Here is a 16,299-nt window from a genome sequence, read left to right as displayed (position 1 = left end):
TCTATTTTGAAACAGGGTCTCACTGAGTTGCAGAGGGCCTCACTAGGTAGCTGAGGCTGTCCGTGAACTGTGATCCTCCTGTCTCAGCCTCCCGAATGCTGGGATGACAAGCGTGCGCCACCACGCCCGGTTACTCCTTAGCATCCTGACTCTCCGGCTCCACTGTACTTTTGCCCAGGACTCTAATCACACTTTTTTTTTTTTTTTTTGGTGGTACTGGGATTGAACCCCAGAGGCATTTTACCTCTGAGCTACAGCCCAGATCTACTTTTTATCCTTCTTTCCGTCCTTCCTTCCTTCCTTTCTTTTGGTGGTACTGGGGTTCCTGGAAACCCTTTATCTCCGGGCTACACTCCAAGACCTATTTTTTATATTTTTATTTGGAAACAGGGTCTCTTAAACCAGCGTGGCTGGCTTCGAACCTGGGTGATCCTCCTGTCTCTGCCTCCCCAGCATAGGGATTACAAACTTGCACCACCACGCCCAGCTTTTATTCTTTATTTTTAAAAAAGGGTCTCACTGAGCCGGACGTGGTGGCGCACACTTGTAATCAAGTCACACAGTAACTCAGTGAGACTCTGTTTCAAAATCAAGAATAAAAAACAGGGCAGAGGGTGTAGCTCGGAGGTCAGATGCCCTTGGGTACCATCTCCAGACCTGGAAAAAAAAAAAAAAAGAAGGGTCTCACTAAGTTGTGGAGGGCCTCACAAGTTGCTCAGGCTGGCCACGAACCTGCAGCAATCCTCCTGTCTCCGCCTCCGAGCCTGGGGGTACGGGCTCACGTGTGCCCACCTCACCGGGCTCGAGTCACACACTTCTGCTTTATTCTCCGAGCCTCTTGATACCTCTGCTGGCTTCCTAACCTTCTCAGACCTCAGGCCTGTCTGCAACCCTGCAGAGCTCTGAATTTGGCAGGGGCCTTGCACCCCAGGAACGTGGCCACAAGGCTCCCCCTTGCTGACACAGGGGGGTTCTACCATGGGTCCCTTCTCTCCATCTGTAGATTTTTCCTTTCCAGCTCTGTCCTGATGGCTCCTGGGTTAATATCACCACACTAGGAAACTGGTAACACTGGCTGGCTCAGGACTGGCCTTTGAGGTTTGGGGAGGCTGGACAGTAAAGGGCTTCCATTCCGTTGTGAAACTTGGTTTTGGAAGTACACGTTGCTATATCCTACAGTTCAAATAATATAGTTTACACCTCAATCCCACCTCCTCAGGGCATCTAGGACCAGCGGTCAGATGTCCACTAGAAGTCCACTTGGGCCACTCATGGTGGCACATGCCTGCAATCCCAGTACTTGGGAGGCAGAGGCGGGGGAGGATCACAATTCAAGGTCAGTCTCAGCAACATATTGAGACCTTCGGCAATTTAGGGAGACCTTGTTTCAAAAAGAAAAAGGGAGCGCCGGACGTGGTGGCCCACACGTGTAATCCCAGCATTCAGGAGGCTGAGACCAGAGGATCGCGGTTCGCGGACAGCCTCAGCTACTTAAGGAGGCCCTCCGCAACTTAGTGAGACCCTGTTTCAAAAATAAAGAATAAAAAAATTAGGGCAGGGGATGTAGCTCAGAGGTTGAATGTCCCTGGGTTCCATCACCAGACCCGCAAAAAAAAAAAAAAAAAAAAAAAAAAAAAAAAAAAAAGGTAAAAGTGGCATTTGGCTCCTCAAAGGCTGCGCACACCTGCTTCTCCCAGAACACAGGAAAGGGGCCCAAGCCCAGGGCTGTCAGGCCAGAGCGGCCTCTCCCAGATTTGCCAGGGGCTGGGGCTGCCCCGGGCGCCGAGGCCGGTGTCCTTCCAGGCTCCGGGCCTTGCCGGGCCAGGCCGGGGCGGAGCCGCGGGGACGCGGCGGTCACGTGGCCCCGGAAGGCGCCGGCTCCCCGCGCCCAGGCCCGCCATGCGCGCCCCGCGGCTCGCGCTCCTGCTCGCCGGCCTCCTGGCCGCGCCCCCGGCGGCCCGGGCCGAGGCGCCGCACCTGGTGCGCGTGGACGCCGCCCGCACCGTGCGGCCGCTGCGCCACTTCTGGAGGAGCACGGGTTTCTGGTGAGCAGCCCGCCTAAGCTAAGGCCGGAGGCCGGCCCTCCAGGCCCTGCCCCATCTGGGGACCCCCTTCTCTCCTAACCGCTGCACACCGTGTTCCGGCGCAGCAGAGCTTTTACCTGCGAGAGCCCTGTGCTGGAGGCCCCGGCCAGTCCTGGGCTTGCCCAGTGGCAGCAGGCCCCTCAGCCCATGGCTCAGGGTGCGCTTGTCCTGGAGTACCCCCAGGAGGGCACCCCAGGGTGCTGGCCCTGACCCTACCCAGTCTGTCACCAGCACCCCAGGAAGACTGGAGATCTTCTCTGCCTGGCAGGACAGGGCCAGAGTGGCAGTGTGGCTGTCCTGCGGGACCCCCAAGGACAAGTTGTCCAGCCTTCCTGCGAAGGGCCATTTTGTTATTCACTGGGCGAATGCGCACCCTCCCTCTGCTGGGCTGGGCCGGGCCGGGCCGTCAGGTGGCAGGGCACAAGGATGTACAGTGGCTGCAGCACCCCTTGTCCCACCCCCAGCCCCCCGCTGCCTCACGACCAGGCTGACCAGTATGACCTCAGCTGGGATCAGCAGCTCAACCTGGCCTACGTGGGCGCTGTGCCTCACAGTGGAATCGAGCAAGTCCGGACCCACTGGCTGCTGGACCTCATCACAGCTAGGTGGGTTGATGGGGTTGTCCTGAGGGCTGTTGGCCGAAGCCCACCTTGCAGAGACGCGAGGGACCAGCTGTGAGCACAGGGCAGGGCTGGTGTCGGGAGGGACCACCATGGGAACAGAGCTGGGGCTGCTCTGAGGACACATGGCCCCTGTACCTCCTGGCAGAGCGTCCTGCTGGGAAGGGGGGCACCCCGCCTGGATTGCCAGGGCCTGTGTCCTGGGGCGCAGCCTGTTTCCACCTGAGAGTTGCCGTTGAGGCTCAGGGCCAGCTGTTACCTGCTGTATCTGGCTTTGTATGGGGGCCACGTGCCCACACAGCGTGCCACTGGTCAAGCTGTGCACAGACGCCGAGCCTGAGGCCTGCGTTGAGGTCTCGGTGGTCACATCACCTCTGGCTCCATCTCTGGACCAGGCCCTGGAATTGGCCCTGCCCTGTGAGGCCCCTCCGGAGTGAGCACGAGGTATGAGGTGCACTTGGGTGTAGGTGGCCTTTCAGAAAATAAGACCGGCTTGCCCTTGGTCACGAGTCGGCTCCTACTGGCGAGACAGGGGCTCAGCAGGTGGGGGAGAGCTTGCCCTGTTGGCACCGAGGAGGCCCTGTTAGTTGACTCTGTTCAAGTAAGACAGTGGAACAGAGAAGAGGCCTGGCATGGCACTTCTGAATGGGCTGAGGGATCGTGGGTGCTGGAACCTGGGCCGAGCTGCCGGGGTGGCAGCACTTTTCCAGGAGGTGGAAGTTCTTGGTCACTGAGCGTTGAGTTCTCGGGGGTCTTCAAGAGTGTTGCCTTTTCCGGCCAGGGTTCCCTGACTACTGTAGGGAGAGATGACCCAGAGGTGCGTCTCTGTTTCTGATGACTCCAGCCGACACAGAGCAGGGCGTGGCCCTGCTAGAGAGTGGAGTCGGCAACCACCAGCTCCCCCTGGTGGGCGCGGGCGCGGGCCCGGGCGGCCTCCACAGCACAGTGCACGCTGGGGAACAGCTGCTCCTCCTCAGGCCTCTGGTCCTCCCCGAGGAAGCCCCCTCTCCTGAGAGCGTCCCTCACAGGCGGGCTGCAGCAGGCCAGGAGCAGGGCCACACCCAGGGCCTGGTAGTCACGGCGCAGGTCCCGTAGTGTGGCCATGCCAGCCACGTCCAGGAAGAGCACTGGGGCGCAGTCGATGACCACCGTGTGGAAGCCAACCGCCATGGGCACCAGCCCAGCCCTGCTGCTCAGGGAGCCCAGGTCCTTGCCATCGGCAAGGTGTCCCTTGCCAGCCCCCGCCTGTGGGCCCCGCTCCTTCTTCCTGGCAGCCAAGCGCCCTGCATCCAGCCCTGTGAGGCTGTAGAGTGACCGCAGGAAGAAGTCCTTGTTGGCATAGTAGAGCGGCCCGGCAAAGCGGAACACCCGCACCCCAGGCTGAGGCACCAGGCCCTCGAACTCTGTGGAGTCTTCGTAGAAGGCCGAATCCCCGATGCGGGCGAGTAGGGCGGCCCGCGGGTGCTGTGTGCGGCCGGCCAGGCTGAGCAGCGAGAGGAGCACCCCAGCCAGCAGCCCTGCCTCCGTGGTGACCAGCACACAGGTGGCTGCGGTGACCACCCAGACCAGCGCGTCCACCGGGCTCAGCCGCCACAGCTGCGGGAGGTCCCTCACCTTGCGCAGGGCCCCCCGGAGGCTGACCACGATGATACAGGCCAGCACGCTCCGCTGCAGGTGCCAGAACAGGGGTGCCAGCACCAGCAGCACCAGCAGCACCACGGCCGCGCTGACCACGCTGGACAGCTGTGTCCGGCAGCCAGTAGCTGTCTTCACCAGGGTCTTGGACAGTGCGGCACTCGTGATATAGCAGTGGAAGAAGGCGGGTATCACGTTGCAGCAGCCCACGGCCAGCAGCTCCTGGTTGGCGCGGACAGAGTAGCCGTGGCTGCGGGCGAACATCTCTGCCAGCGAGATGGAGAAAGTGGAGCTCACCAGAGCCAGGGACACGGCGTCCAGCGCCACGCGCTGCACCAGCCAGGGGTCCGGCACCCGTGGAGCCTCGAAGCCAGTGGGGATGGCGCCGGCCACTCTAGAGCCGAAGCGCTCGTGGAGCCTCCCGAAGTGGGAGACGAGCGTGGCCGCCATGATGACCAGCAGCTCCGTGGGCAGCGGCACCTTCAGGCGGTGCCGGTAGCGGTCCGAGAGCTCCTTGGCCGCCAGGAGCACTGCCAGGCACACGGCGCTGGTGACCACGTCGCACACGTTGGCCTGCCCCACGCTGCGCAGCAGGCTCAGCCACGTGCGGAGCACCATGCCCGGGCCCTGGTGCCGGGGCACCCGCACGCCCAGCAGGTGCCTGAGCTGTGAGGTGAGGATGGTCACGGAGGCCCCCATGGCGAAGCCGTCCAGCAGCGGCTGGGAGAGGTAGGTGGACACGAAGCCCAGCCTGAGGACACCCATGAGAACCTGTGGACAGAGCGCAGTCGCTGCAGAGGCTTGGAGAGAGCCGCGCGCCCCCTGCACCAGCGCCCGCAAAGCCCCAGGACACGGCGCACCACTGATACTGGCTGTCCACTGCTGCTGCCACTCACTTCCGGATGGGACCCCTCCAGCCCGTGTTCCACGCGTGCGTGCTGGGGACACGTATTGCACGTGGACAGGCCATGGACGCCCACCCTCACCCTCTTGCTGCAGAAACCAGCTATTTCAGGACCAGGGCTCAGGCGTCAGAAGGCAGCCCCTTCCCCTGAGTCTGCACAGGCGTGCCCTGCAGGTATGGGACTCACGGAGGGGCAGGTCCACAGGCCTGACAGGAGCCAGACAGGGTCCTAGGCCGCAGAAAGGAGCCCACCCCAGGTCCTGCCTGGGATGAAGCTGCAGCTGGCCGTCGGAGCCACAGCCATACTCTGCCCACCCACCCCACCAGGCCAGCTCCCGCCTCCTTCCTCCCATACCCATAGGTGCCCCAGCCTTGCTCTGCCCTCCAAGGCCCTGGCCTGAGGCTGAAGGCCCCCGCGCTGGCCCTGACCTGTGCCCTCCCTGGGCTTCCCTGGTGGTGGGCAGCGAGCAGCTGAGGGGGCCCTGAGTGCCGATTCAGCTGGCCCCGCCTCACCTGATAAATCCCGGCCACCAGAGTGAGGGCGGTGGCGACGCGGATGGCGTGGCAGTCCCGCCCACAGCCCTGTGGCCCGAGCAGCAGCATGGCATCCGAGCTGTTGAGGGCAGTGCCGTTGTCCCGGGGTCCCGGGCTGTCTTGGGAGGTGTCAAAGCCAGCCAGCTGAAGTTCACGGTCCACCACTTCCCCCACCATAAGGCACAGCAGGCTAAAGATGCCCACGGAGATGTGGCGGGAGGTACCCATGAGAAAGTAGATGAGGTTGGCAAAGAAGGACGTGTAGAGGCTGTAGATAGGCTGCAGCCCAGCCAACAGGGAGTAGGCAATGGCCTGTGGCACCAGGATGATCCCAATGACCAGCCCGGACATGACGTCACCTGCCAGGTCCTCCCGTGGCCGGTACTGGCGCAGCCAGCGCGAGGCTGGAACCAGGTCCTGCAGCAGCGCCCGGGCTCGTGGCATGCTGCAGGCACAGCCCCGCCACAGCCTGGCCTTCAGTGTCTCCAGCAGGCCCTGGGGCGCAGGGGGCTGCCGGCGGACCAACACCAAGCCCCCATCTTGCCGCAGCGGCTCAGGGTACACCTCCATCCTGCAGCACCAGGCACCGCGACCTACAAGGGGAAGCTGTGGTCAGGCCTCATAACCTCGGTGCTCAGGGCCCACCAGATCTTTGGTCTAGCCCAGGCAGAGACCCAGTTCACCCACCCTGGGGGACAGCGAGGCCCAGGGCTGCGCCCTGTGGGAGGTGCAGGGCCTCAAGCTCCGAACCCTGTCCAGTGCTCAGGCATGGTGGACCGGCATCCCGTGGGCTCTGCAGCTCTTTCCTGAAAGCCACCCAATGCCTCACGAAGGTCACCTCCCCAAGAGGAGTAATGGACTGGGCCTTCACCTGCACACACCGGCCATGGCCTGAGGTCAGAGGCAGGCACGGTCTACTGAGCTCACTCCGGCCGCTCCCTGTCCACCTCCCTGGCTCCCTGGCTTGGCAAAGGGCCCTGCTGTCCACCCCATGCCCACACCAGAGCGCCTCCCCTGTTCCACCCTCACTGGTGCCACTCCTGTGCCACCACAGCCCTGGGGCTGGCCGAGGGTTTCCACAGAGGGCCTCCTTTGCGCTGCCAGACCTCACGTGCCACCCCAGAACTGTGCCCATCCCACCAGCCCTCCTCGCAACGAGGAACATGAATGTGCTTGGAGGTGCCCTGCCAGCCTGGCTGGACAGTGGGGGGGGGCGGCTGGCATCACCTGCCCTGCTCCAGGTCTCTAGGACATGGGTACACTTTCCTGGGTACCGAGTCCTTCCCAGAATGCACTAGTACATTGTCTAAGTTCATGCTACTCTGCCAGTAGTCAGCTGGCCATCCCGAACCAGGAACGTGCTGGGTGTTGAGGGCAGCACTTAGAGGCCACCTACCACACGCACGGCCTTGGTCTGCTGTTTCAGGCTCCAAAGTACCTGTTTTGAAAGTCCCCTCACCGTAGTATTAAGCAAATACCCAGTTCCTTTGGAGCCCTGAACACCCTGGCACCTCTGTGGGGTTACTGCTCATGGTGCCTGGCCCTGCAGCTTCCCAGGAGGGCAAGAGGTAGCCCCAGCTGGCCAGAGGCTCAGCGCCTATGAGATCCCTGGGCACCTAAGCTTACCCCAGACCCCCAGGGCCTAGGCACGTAGGACCGGGACTATAAACGCCACCTGCCTTCTGCCTGAGCGTCCCCCTAAGAAACAGTGGGATGTGGCCTTCTGCTCCTGCCTCTGCCCAGTAACGCCTCTGCTACGGCAGGTGGCTGGGACACAGGTACGATTCTTACCTGGGGGCGCCTCACGGGCTCAGTGGCCAGGGGATATCAAGGGTTGAGGCCTGCTGGTGGCTGGACCTCCGAGACTTGGGCTTCTGTTAGCGGAAGAGAGAGCAGAGCGGCCCGTCTGACACTGACCTGTGGGGAGCACTGTGTGTGCTGGGCCTGCAGTTAAATTATTTACCCCAAAGATAGCTGAGTCATGGGTTTCCCTCTGACGAGTGTTACCTGAGTGGCTAAGCCAGTGAGCTAATCCTGAGAGTTGTACTGTAATCAGAGGCTCACGAACAATTACAGTTGTGTGGGCCTCTGATAAGCTCTCGGCCTCCCAGGAGCCGGGGCACCAGATGCTGCCTGCCAGGAGACATGGTGAGGAGGTGGCTGGAGCCGGGACCTGATGTCTGGGGGCCCGGCCAGAGGCAGAGGCATACCGAGCTCAATTCTAGGCTCAGAGTCAAGTGCGGTGACCCCACAACTCATGATGGGGCTGAGAGAGGCCAGCCCCTGTCCACCTGCTGGATATCTGCCCCATTCTGCAAGGAGCTCGCTCTGACCCAAGCTGGAACGAGGTGGGGGCATAACAGCTGGCTCGGCACGGTGTGGCCACGTCCCAGCGTCTGCCCCGTGTCCTTGTGTGGGAAGCAGACAGAGGCTGCGGGGGTGTGTGCACGTAGGCCCTGCACGGCTGAGGGTGGAGGGCTGCCAGCATCAACACAGGTGGCCCTCATGCCTTGGTGGCAGGGGTCTGGGCTCAGCTGGGCTCTAGGACCAGCCCACCCCGAGTGCGGTCAGACATCTGGTTCCCGGGCACCCAGCTTGCTTCTCTGAAGCAGGGTGGGACCTTGCCTTGTAGGGCTGGTTTGAAGATACATGGCCCCTTAGAAGGAGTTAATCCAAATTGGGGGTGGCCACCGGTAAGGGGCCGAGGGTGAGGGGCCTTTCAGAACCTCAGCCCCACCCATCTGAAGGGAACGGCCACCACTTGAGGGCAAGCGGGCATGGTGCTAGGCTCCTGTAATAGGTGCTGGCGGCCTGGTGCTCTCCCATCCTGAGGGAGGCCCACAGGCTGGTGGGCAGGTTGGCTCAGCTCTGGATCCTGAGACAGGATCCAGGATCAACAAGGGCCTTCAAGTCCAGCGGGGTCTCTGGGGCGCTCCAGTCCCCATAGATGTCAGGGATGTGGGGGGGAAACCCCAGAGGTAAGCTGCTCCACCAGGGCCCACACTGGGACCCCTCCAGGAAGCCTCTGGAGCCACCAAGCCCCCTCTGGGCTCCTGCGAGCTGTGGGCCTGGCCAGGGAAAAACAGAAACCTAATTTAGGGGCAAAATGGCTGTGCAATACGGGTAGAGTGGCCAGAGAGTGGGAAGCATCCAGAGCTTGCGAGATCTCAGCCCCCAGCCAATGCCCACTCCTCCCTCACCAACTCTGACTGCTACCACTGAGGGCCCTGCCCTGGGCCCCAGGATCTTCCATGGCCCAGAGGCCTTGCAGGGCCTGGGCCTCCTTCCCCACCATTTTGCCTCTGCTTGCCTAGCTGGGGGGAGGCAGGCGTCCAGAGCTCTTCCTCAGTCGTGTGATGGGTGAGTCATTAGTCCCTCCCCAGCAGATAGGGACAGCTCTAGTGTGGTGTGGTTCAGGGAGGGTAATCTTCCCCGTTAGGGGCAGTTGGGAACTCCCGAGGAGACCACTGGGGGCTGGCCCACTCCCTTGGGTCTCCAGGAAGGGGGTCCTGGGCCCACAGCTGGCCAGTCCAGTCCCCTGGTAGATACACAGGAAAGTAGCCGCAGCTGAGGTCACTCCTGCCCAGTGAGAGGGCTGCGGGCCGGGGGGCCTCCAGCCTTGGTTTCTCTATGCCCTGAGGTCAGCTGGGCCCACTGAGTTGCAGATTCCCTCACTCCTGAGACTTGCGGTCGTCCAGCTCAGGCCGACACGCTTGTCCAGCCTTGTTGTAGTCTGGTGGTTTTCTTAATTTCATCATCAGATCCACTGTTAGACACTTGAGTATGTTTATTCGTAAAGGAAACACCACGTCCCCAGCATCAGTGGAAAGTCTGGGGTAAACAGGCCCTGGGACCAGATCCATTCGGAGTCACCTGCCACCCCAACCCCGGCCCGGGGGGAGTGCTTCCGGGCCGAGCCAACACCCCAAAGCCCCCACCCGAGCGCGAAGGGTGTCCGCGGGCGCCCCGCCCGGCACGGGCCTGGCTCCGCCCTTCCGCCCCAGCCCGCCGGCGCGCTCGCCCCCCCGCCCCGGCCCGCCGCCCGCGTGCCCTCCGTCCACGCCCGCGCCCCCGCTCCCCCCGGGCGCCGCGCGCACTCACCGGGCCGCCGTGGACGCGCCCTCGTGCTCCGCGGCCTGGCCGGGCCGTCCGCTCTCTGGCCAGGCTGCTCCTCGGGGGCTCTGGGGGACCACGCACTTCCCTCTGCGCGGCCCCGCTCCAGCTTAGACCTCCCCAGCAGAGCCAGGGCGGGGGGCGGCGGGCGCGCAGTGGGACGGAACGACTGCGCCCCGCGGTTCCTGGCACGGGGTGGCCCCTGGGGGTATCCCGGCGCCCGGGCATCCCTAGCCGGCCTTCGGGTCCATGCAGGGAGCGAGGCTGGGAACGTTTCCAGACGGGTCTCCCCGGCCCGCCCAGGACACTGAGCCCCGGAGGCGGTGCCTTCTGCCGGAGTGGGTGCCACCAGTTTATAGTGCAGGGACCCGAGGCTAAAGCTGAGAACCCGTCCCTGTCCCCATACCAACACCTCGGGACTTTGGAATCCTTGGGTGCAATGCATTTAATATTTATCCAAGTGCTTGCTACTGCTTTGTTTGCTACCGGTTGTAACCTTTTATAGGGGGTGGAGGTGCAGTGAAACCCCTGCTGTGCTGGGCCTGGGCAGAGGGGGCGCCCAGGGCAGGGAGGGGCCTGGAGCTGCAGGAGCTGGGCAGTGGGTGGAGGCCTGGCCAGCCTCTTCCCTGACCTACGGGAGGGGCACAGGTGGAACCCAGGAGGCCTTGAGCTGTCCCAGCCTGCCACGCCAGGGGTCAGTGCTCGCTGGCTGGCTGTGGCTGTGCAGAGCTGGTTAGGGCCAGATTCCACTGTCCAGTGCTGGCCCTGGCCCTGACCCTGTCCCTCCCTCACCATCCCAGCCAACAAACCCCTGTTCACCCGTGGGGCTGTGTCCTTGGGAAGCCCTCAGACCCTGGCTGGTGCCTCTCCTCACCATGCCTGCCCCTCCCCTGGGCTCACCTGGCGGCTGCTCCCCCACAACCTAGCCCCAGACTCAGTGCCAGGGGCATGTTCTACCTACCCCTCCCCCAACACCCTCAGGCCGGGAGGTCTGAGCACGGATGCCCTCACCTTGACCCGACTGGTCAATTCCAACCCCAAAAGCAGGCCCACGCTGAAATCCACCCACTGCCTAGGACCCGGCCCAGCTCACCTCAGATATGTCAGTAGACTGCCCCACACCTCGAGAACCGACCTGCTCCAGCCCCTTCTCAGGGCTTCTGCAGCACTGCCCAGTCTGGGCACCATGCCTCCTTCTGGCTCCCAATGTGTGTGGGGGGTCACCAATCTTCCTGCTCTGACTCCAACTTATCTGCCACAGGGATGTGTGTGTGTGTGTGTGTGTGTGTGTGTGTGTGTGTGTGTGTGTGTGCAATACTAGGGATTGGATCCAGGGGTATTCTACCCACGGCCCTATTTATTCTTTATTTTAAAACAGGTTCTCACAAAGTTGCAAAGTGTAAGTAGCTGAGGCTGGCCAAGTACTGGGATTACAAGCCTGCACCACCAAGCCCAGTCTTACAGGGATATTTTTTCTTTCTTTCTTTTTCTTTCTCTTTCTTTCTTTCTTTTTTTTTTTTTTTTTGCGGTATTGGGGATGGAACCCAGGGGCATTCTACCTCTGAGCTACACCCCAGCCCTATTTTTTTATTCATTATTATTATTTCTTTTGCAGGTCTAGGGATGGAACCCAGGGGCATTCTACCTCCGAGCTACACCCCCTTGCCATATTTTTTATTATTTATTTTGAAACAGGGTCTCACTAAGTAGCTGAGGCTGTCCATGAACCATGATCCTCCAGTCTCAGCCTCCCAAATGCTGGGATTACAAGCGTGAGCCACCACGCCTGGCTTTTATTCTTTACTTTGAGACAGGGTCTCCCTGAGTTGCAGAGGGCCTCACTACGCAGCTGAGGCTGGCTGTGAACCTGCGCCCCTCAGGTCTCAGCCTCCCAAGGTGGGGATGACACGCGTGCGGCACCGTGCCGGCCTTACAGGGATCTTCTTAGTGTCATGGTGCTGCTGTACTCAGCTGTCGACATCCATCCTCACAGGGTCTTGAGTTCCTGTGTGACCTCACCTCCCACATGTACACCCTGGCCAGGAGTTCAGTCCTACCCCTTTGTGAGTCTGCCCCAGGGGCTTTCATTACTGGCTTACGCCAGCACCTAGTGGTCTTAGGTGACACCCCTTCAGCAAGGTTGTCACTCCCATCACACCCCCTTCACCAAATACCTGTTCTGTTAAATATCTGATGAGCCGGGCGTGGTGGCGCACGCTCGTCATCCCAGCACTTGGGAGGCTGAGACAGGAGGACTGTGGTTCGCAGACAGCCTCAGCTGCTTAGTGAGGCCCTCTGCAACTCAGTGAGACCCTGTTTCAAAATAAAGAATTAAAAATAGGGCTGGAGGTGTAGCTCGGAGATAGAATGCCCTTGGGTTCCATCCCAGTACAAAATAAAGACCTGATGACACCTGTCCATCTTGGACTGTGAGCCCCAGGGGAGTGGCCAGGCCTGGCTGCGTGGGTGGCCCTCCCGCTCTCTCCTGCACACCCATGTGGCCTCCTGGAGTTCTGGAAAGCATGAGAGTGCCATTAGCTACACTGGGGTCCTGGCTACTGGGAGGTAGCACTAGGGTGGAGTGTTCACTGGGTGTTACCTGGCTTTGGTCCCCCCCTGGGCCTCATAGCTGTCCTGAGCCCTCACCCCAAGCCTCCATCTCTTGAAGGTTTAGGGCAGGGTTCCACAGAAAGGCACACTACTTCCCAGCAGCCGTGAGTGACTGAGGGGCACCTGTAGTGTCGGTGTTTTGAGGAGGGAACGGCCATTGGAACCCCGGGCGCCGAGTCCCGAGTGGCTCCTTGGGCCCCTCCTGTGGCATGTGGCCGAGCGGTGTCTGCTGCTCTCCTCCAGCGCAGACGCTTCTCCACAGGGGGTCAGCTGGGCAGGGCGTGCGCTACAACTTCACCCACCTGGACGCGTACCTGGACCTCCTCAAGGAGAACCAGCTCCTTCCCGGTGAGCGCAGCCCTGCCCCACCCAGCCCTCTGGGTCCTCCCTGGTGGCAGCAGCTCGGGGCTGGCCATGGCACTTGCCAGGCGGAGCTCACTGACCTGTGTTGCAGGCTTCGAGCTGATGGGCAGCCCTTCTGGACGCTTCACCGACTTTGAGGACAAGCAGCAAGTGTTCGAGTGGAAGGACCTAGTCTCCCTCCTGGCCAGGAGATACATCGGTGTGTGAGGAGGGGCAGGCCCTCCTCTGACCGGGCGCCCTGATCGGGGAAGGGGTGGCATCCCCTGGCCTCCAGACCTCCGGCGCTGGGCGCCCACGCTGGGAGGCCGGGCTGGGCTTTCCAGGACTGGAGGTGAAGCCCCAGCAACAGTAGGCGCTCTACAGATAGGTATGGACTGGAGCATGTTTCCAAGTGGAACTTCGAGACCTGGAACGAACCGGACCATCACGACTTTGACAACGTGTCCATGACCACGCAAGGTGAGCGGGGCGGGGCGGGCGGGGCGGGGGCTTTGAGCCAGCCTGGGTGTCTGGGAGGCTTAGGACCCTTGCGCTGTAGGCTTCCTGAACTACTATGACGCCTGCTCCGAGGGCCTGCTGGCCGCCAGCCCCAGGCTGCGGCTGGGGGGCCCCGGCGATTCCTTCTGGCCCCCGCCGCTGTCGCCGCTCAGCTGGAGTCTTCTGGGGCATTGCGCCCAGGGTACCAACTTCTTCACTGGCGAGGTGGGCGTGCGTCTGGACTACATCTCGCTGCACAGGAAGGTGCGTGCGCCCTGCCCGCCCGGGCCGGGGGCTGGGCCGCCCCAGGTGCTGAGGCCTGGCTGCCTGCCGCAGGGCGCGGGCAGCTCCATCCACGTCCTGGAGCAGGAGGCCTCGGCCGTGGGGCGGATACAGCAGCTCTTCCCCAAGTTCAAGGACACCCCCGTCTACAACGACGAGGCGGACCCGCTGGTGGGCTGGTCGCTGCCACGGCCCTGGAGGGCCGACGTGACGTACGCGGCCATGGTGGTGAAGGTGCGTCCCGGGCCTTGCTCGCCGCGCGGCTGGAGCAGGCGGCCGGCAGGGCCCAGACTCACCCGACGCCCGCAGGTCATCGCGCAGCACCAGAACCTGCTGGTCGCCAACACCAGCTCGTCGGTCCACTACGCGCTCCTGAGCAACGACAACGCCTTCCTCAGCTACCACCCCCACCCCTTCTCACAGCGCACGCTGACCGCGCGCTTCCAGGTCAACAACACGCGCCCGCCTCACGTGCAGCTGCTGCGCAAGCCGGTCCTCACGGCCATGGGGCTGCTGGCCCTGCTGGGTGAGCCTGCAGCTCCTGCGCCGGCCGGCTCCTCCGGGGCCTAGCGCCCGGCCGGGAGAGTCCGTGCAAAGGCCCTGGGGTGGGGGCGGTCTGAGGGGGCACATTTCCCCCAGCCGCGGATTCCTGGGGCCGGGCTTCCCGAGGGGCGAGGGGGTCCCTGCGCGACCTTCCCTGCAGGGCAAGGGCGCGGGGGGGGGGTGGTGGCGGGAAGCCGGGCCCCGCGGCCCGGTGACAGCGCCGCCCCGCGCCGCAGACGGCGAGCAGCTCTGGGCAGAGGTGTCGCGGGCCGGCACGGTGCTGGACAGCAACCACACGGTGGGCGTCCTGGCCAGCGCCCACCGCCCCGAGGGCCCCAGCGACGCCTGGCGCGCCTCGGTCCTGGTCTACGCCAGCGACGACACCCGCGCGCACCCCAACCGCAGCGTGCCGCTGACCCTGCGCCTGCGCGGGGCGCCCCCCGGCCCCGGTGAGCGGCCGCGGCCAGCCCGGGAGGGGCCGGGGCCGGGGCCGGGGCGGGCTGGCGGCCAACGCTCGGCTCCGCAGGGCTGGTCTACGTGACGCTGCGGCTGGACAACCGGCTCTGCAGCCCGCACGCCGAGTGGCAGCTCCTGGGCCGGCCCGTCTTCCCCTCGGGCGAGCAGCTCCGGCGCATGCGCGCGGCCGAGGTCGGTGGGCGTGGGGGCGCGGGGCGGGGGGCGGGGGGCCCGCCAGGCTCGCTGAAGCTGGCCCTCGCCGTCCGCAGGACCCCGTGGCCGCGGCGCCGCGTCCCTTCCCGGCCAGTGGCCGCCTGATGCTGCGCCAGGCGCTCCCGCTGCCCTCGCTGCTGCTCGTGCACGTGTGCGCGCGCCCCCAGAAGCCTCCGGGGCAGGCAAGTGGCCCCCACGGCCCCCCGCCGCCCACTCACCCTCAGCCCCTCACAGCCCCTCCCTGTCTGCAGGTCACGCGGCTGCGCGCGCTGCCCCTGACCCGAGGGCAGCTGGTCCTGGTCTGGTCGGACGAGCTCGTGGGCTCCAAGTGCGTGAGTGGGGTGCTCGCTCCTCCCCACCTGGCAGCAGGGCACCCACCCGGCTCACCCCAGCCCCGTCCACCGCCAAGCCTTCTGCCCTTCAGCCCCCAACTGCATGCTCCTTCAGAGATCCCCCGGTGAGGCCCCCCAAGGACACTGAAACCACAGCTGGACTCTTGTCCTCTGCGCTCAGCCAGGGTGGTGGGTCATTGCAGGAAGAGTGCCCAGAGACCGCTTACCGAGAGGTGCCAGGAAGAGAGCTGGCGGGAATAGGGTCTACCCTGCCTTGCCCCCCTGGCCTTCAGGGCTGCCTGACCCCAGCCTGGACCCTGAACCTACAGGTGCCTGTGGACCTACGAGATCCAGTTCTCCCCGGATGGTAAGGTGTACACCCCGGTCCTCAGGAAGCCATCGACCTATAACCTCTTTGTGTTCAGCCCAGGTACACCTACCATCCAGGCCCTGGTCCCTGCCACCCCATTCCTGAGTGGGGGCCTCGGGGGGTCCTGGTGGGCACATCTCAAGAACACACACACCTCATGTCCACAGAGTCAGCTGTCACCTCGGGCTTCTACCGGGTGCGAGCCCTGGACTACTGGGCCCGGCCAGGCCCCTTCTCACACCCCGTGCCATACCTGGAGGTCCCTGCCCCTTGAGAGCCCCGCCTCTGGTGCCCGGCCAGCTTGTGCTGCCCACTGAACCTGGCGGCTAGGAGCCAAGAGGGGCTGGGCTGCCGCTGGCCATCAGCCGCCCGTGCCTTTGTCGCCCGTCCCTTCAGAGTGCCTTCTAACCTGGTGTGGGCTCCTGTAACCCCAGTATTTGGGACACTGAGGCAGAAAGTTCAGATCCCCAAGTCAGTCCCAGTACTTAGCCAGATCCTCAGCAGCTCAGCGAGGGTCAAAATAAGGAGGGCTGGAGAAGCCGGGCGTGGTGGCGCACACTGTACACCTGTCGTCCCAGCACTTGGGAGGCTGAGACTGGAGGATCGCGGTTGCGGACAGCCTCAGCTACTTAGGCCCTCTGCAACTCAGTGAGACCTGGTTTCAAAATAAAGAACAAAAAATAGGGCCGGGGGTGTAGCTCGGAGGTCGAATGCCCCTGGGTTCCATGCCCAGTGCCCCAAAAAAGAAAAAAAAAGAGCTGGA

At 63.4% G+C, this 16,299-nt stretch overlaps 2 protein-coding genes across 2 annotated transcripts; one reads left to right on the top strand and one right to left on the bottom strand.

Moving 5' to 3' along the window:
* Window positions 1-1,899: 1,899 nt before the first annotated feature.
* IDUA (alpha-L-iduronidase) lies at window positions 1,900-15,810 on the top strand (the record flags this gene model as incomplete). The annotated part of the gene is made up of 14 exons (XM_080697300.1): window positions 1,900-2,045; window positions 2,549-2,689; window positions 12,763-12,848; window positions 12,955-13,066; window positions 13,231-13,322; window positions 13,402-13,604; window positions 13,677-13,856; window positions 13,932-14,148; window positions 14,402-14,614; window positions 14,692-14,813; window positions 14,891-15,016; window positions 15,086-15,162; window positions 15,496-15,596; window positions 15,704-15,810. 14 exons carry the CDS (start codon window positions 1,900-1,902, stop codon window positions 15,808-15,810), a joined length of 1,923 nt encoding a protein of 640 aa, XP_080553426.1.
* Window positions 3,575-6,347, bottom strand: SLC26A1 (solute carrier family 26 member 1; the record flags this gene model as incomplete). Its single annotated transcript, XM_080697139.1, has 2 exons — window positions 3,575-5,110; window positions 5,757-6,347. 2 exons carry the CDS (start codon window positions 6,345-6,347, stop codon window positions 3,575-3,577), a joined length of 2,127 nt encoding a protein of 708 aa, XP_080553265.1.
* Window positions 15,811-16,299: the final 489 nt, after the last annotated feature.

The sequence above is a fragment of the Muscardinus avellanarius genome (genome assembly GCF_963383645.1).
Source record: "Muscardinus avellanarius genome assembly, chromosome: 6".
Classification (NCBI taxonomy): domain Eukaryota; kingdom Metazoa; phylum Chordata; class Mammalia; order Rodentia; family Gliridae; genus Muscardinus; species Muscardinus avellanarius.
The sequence above is the reverse complement of the archived record's forward strand: the minus strand, read 5'-3'. Positions and strand labels throughout refer to the sequence as shown.